This window comes from Zootoca vivipara, chromosome 6 (genome assembly GCF_963506605.1).
Source record: "Zootoca vivipara chromosome 6, rZooViv1.1, whole genome shotgun sequence".
NCBI lineage: Eukaryota > Metazoa > Chordata > Lepidosauria > Squamata > Lacertidae > Zootoca > Zootoca vivipara.
This window is the reverse complement of record NC_083281.1, coordinates 35,039,969-35,043,451: the sequence shown is the minus strand read 5'-3', so window position 1 is coordinate 35,043,451 and position 3,483 is coordinate 35,039,969. Positions and strand designations below refer to the sequence as shown.

General features: G+C 49.3%; 1 protein-coding gene across 1 annotated transcript; it reads left to right on the top strand.

Moving 5' to 3' along the window:
* Positions 1–314: 314 nt before the first annotated feature.
* On the top strand, positions 315–1,881 carry SFN (stratifin). Its single transcript, XM_035121108.2, has one exon. The coding sequence runs from the start codon at positions 407–409 to the stop codon at positions 1,145–1,147; it is 741 nt and encodes a 246-aa protein (XP_034976999.1). The 5' UTR covers positions 315–406; the 3' UTR covers positions 1,148–1,881.
* Positions 1,882–3,483: the final 1,602 nt, after the last annotated feature.

Genomic DNA, 3,483 nt, shown 5'->3' with positions numbered 1-3,483 from the left:
GTTAGGTTTTTGTGCACTGCCCCCTGGAGGGGAACAGACGCTCTTTTATTTGAGCTCATGCTCTGTGGCCCATTTTTGTCCACTGATGCCTCTATCAGGAGGACAAGCGACCTCTTGCCCAAGAGGTGTCTCTCTCTCTCTCTCTGGGCAGGTGAGCATTCATTCACCGTCTTGCTCAAAGAGTGAATCACTGCCACTTTCCTTTTAAGGAGAGGCTGCAGGAAAGGAAGTGGGGGAAGGGCAGCTCATTGAGCGCTTCTTCACCACGCCTTGTTCTTGCTCCAGGCTGAGACGCCAAAGCCAAAAGCCGATCCCGGCAGCTGAACTCAGCAGAGACTCTTGAGGGCTCTTCGAGTAGCTGCCTGATCTCTCTCCTTGCCCAGCACTCCCTTCCGTTGCCCCCACGATGGCCAGGAACCACCAGGTGCAGAAAGCCAAGCTGGCTGAGCAGGCCGAGCGCTATGAGGACATGGCCGACTTCATGAAGGCAGTGGTGGAGGACGGAGCTGAACTCTCGAACGAGGAGCGCAACCTCCTCTCCGTCGCCTACAAGAACGTGGTCGGCTGCCAGAGGTCTGCCTGGAGGGTCATCTCCAGCATCGAGCACAAGACCGAGGAAGGTGACGACAAATCCCAGCTGGTCAACGAATACCGGGAGAAGATTGAGAAGGAGCTGAAGGATGTCTGCAACGTTGTCCTGGGGCTGCTGGACAAGCACCTCATCCAGAAAGCCGGCGACCCAGAGAGCAAAGTCTTCTACCTGAAGATGAAAGGCGACTATTTCCGCTACTTGGCCGAGGTGGCCACTGGGGATGACCGCAAGCAGATCATCGACAATGCACGGAAAGCTTACCAAGAGGCAATGGACATCAGCAAGAAGGAGATGCAGCCCACGAACCCTATCCGGCTGGGCCTCGCCCTCAACTTTTCGGTCTTCCACTATGAGATCGCCAATGCCCCAGAAGAGGCCATCAAGCTAGCCAAAACCACCTTTGACGAGGCCATGGGCGACCTGCACACGCTCAGCGAAGACTCCTACAAAGACAGCACCCTCATCATGCAGCTTCTCAGGGACAACCTCACATTATGGACTGCAGAGTGTTCAGGAGAAGAAGCAGGAGAGGCTGGTGAAGAGCCAAAGAACTGAACTTTGCAGACTGCAGAACGACGGTAACTCATTGTCTCCCCTGCAACCTCACTGTCTCTCTCCCACCTGTCCCACTTTCCCAACCCATCCTATTTTTATAAGATTCGTTTTCTCCAGCTCCTGGGAGTTCCAGCTGGATTTTGATAGCAAAAGGGGACTGATCCATGCACAAATGGGACGTCAGCATTTACCTAACTCTCATGTGGCAGCTTTCTGGAGGGGCATCACTATTTCCTGGCCTCTGTACTTCCTGGTATGGGACCTCTTCCTGCAACCCAGAGCTCCTTGCTTTGTATTAACTCTTGTATCTATCTGGTTAGCACCTGGTTAACACACGAGTCTTCCTGACCTGTCATGGAGGACAGAGATATCTGAATGTATATGTGTGTATACATATATTTAGTGTTTAACTGTGGAAGAAATAATTTTTTGTATTGTTTTGCATGGTAAAGTTGCCAAAGTAGCAGCTGAACAGAATTAAGCAAGAGTTGTCACCTTTGCTTCTCACAGCCCCCTTTAAAAAAGAAATCTGCTGGGTTTTCTCACTCAGGGCATCCTGTTGTAAGAAGATGGAGGTGGTGGGCCTTTTCAGGGGTAGCAGGGGGGCAGGACGGGTGGAACTCTTCCGAGCGGGTTAAGAATAGCAATCTCAAGAGGGCCTCTTGTTATCATGGTGTTACTGAGGTGGTTTGCTACAGTCTTCTTCCCCAATAAAAAGTTCACTTTCACACCTACCTTTTGTAGTTCTGGTCTTCACTTTCTTTCTCCCCGCACCCCAGACCCCCTGGGCAGTAGGAGGGGGAATGAGGTGGCACCCAAAGGGTTCCCCAACCCTTCTTACTGGCATGCTGTGGGACAGGGAGAGAAGATCCAGGAAATGCGCAAGCCTAAGCATATACTTGCGGAAGACAGGTTGATGCACGTCAAGGCAGCTTTTCTGCTCCTCTGAAATTTGAGACACTCCTGCAAGCTTCAGGGGAGGCGGGAGGAAAGGTTACGCCTGAAGGCAGAGCGGTGCAACCTGAAGATGAGGTTGGGCCTTATCTGGGAAAGAAAGAGGCCAGGGTGGAGTAGCAGAACCACCCTGGGGAGAGGCAGCCAGGGACAAGAATGGCTTTGATCTGGGCAGAAAAGGGAGGCTGCTGCTTACCTACCCAGGAGAAGAGCGTGCCCTTGCTTCTCTCTACCTGCCGCAAATGTTTCTCCCTAGCTCAGGTGACAGGGGAGACAGCTAATCCCACCAATGGAATCCCACCCACCCCCGCACACCACAAAAAATGCTTCAGACTTTGGACATTCAGGGAAACGTTCCCCTTTGACTCATGTGCCAAGGACTCCCATTGCCGTACAGAAAATTGGTGAGGGCGCATGCCTTAGGGCAGGACCAAGGCTCAGTAGTACAGAGCATGTGTGTTGTGCACAGAAGGTCCTGAGTTCAATACTTGGCATTCCCAGGTCGGGCTGGGAGAGAGATTTTGTCAGAATTTATGGTTGAATCCAATGCTAGTCCAGGCAAAGTAGACCCATTGATGTAAATGGATCTAAGTTACAGATACATTGATTTCAGTGAGTTTACTCTAGGTAGGACTAGCATTGGTGACAACCCAGCGTTCCTGTGCAGGGCACACACTGGCCTAACCAATTGGCCCCTCACAAAAATGAGAATGGGACCAATAATTTAACCAATATCCTTATGGGCTGAAAGTGTGGCTGGTCAACTGCAATTCCACTTGCAGCTTTCAGCAGAAGAGGAATAATTTTGTAGACTTATGTGTAGGGAGGGGGAAGAAACACAAACAATCCAAATCACATTTAAAAGTAAGTTTACCTAATTTATACTTTCCGAAACAATGTGTGAACCAAAACACAACCATCCTTTTAAATTTGCACTTCTGCAAATTTTGCTGTAGCAAGTTATACAGTGGTACCTTGGTTTACAAACACAATTGGTTCTGGAAGTCTGTGCTTAACCTGAAGCGTACTTAACCTGAAGCGAACTTTCCCATTGAAAGCAATGGAAAGTGGATTAATCTGTTCCAGACGGGTCCGCTGAGTACTCAACCTGAAGCGTACTTAACCCGAGGTATGAGTGTAATTGGTTCTGGAAGTCCGTACTTAACCTGAAGTGAACTTTCCCATTGAAAGTAATGGAAAGTGGATTAATCCGTTCCAGACAGGTCTGCAGAGTACTTAAACTGAAAATAGTCAAACCGAGGCGTACTTAAACAGAGGTATGTGCAAAAATGCATTATATTTGGAGAAAATGCTTTGTGTACATGTGAATATTAGGCACCAAATTTGCACTAAAATGTCGACAGTTTTTCATTAGGGCTTAA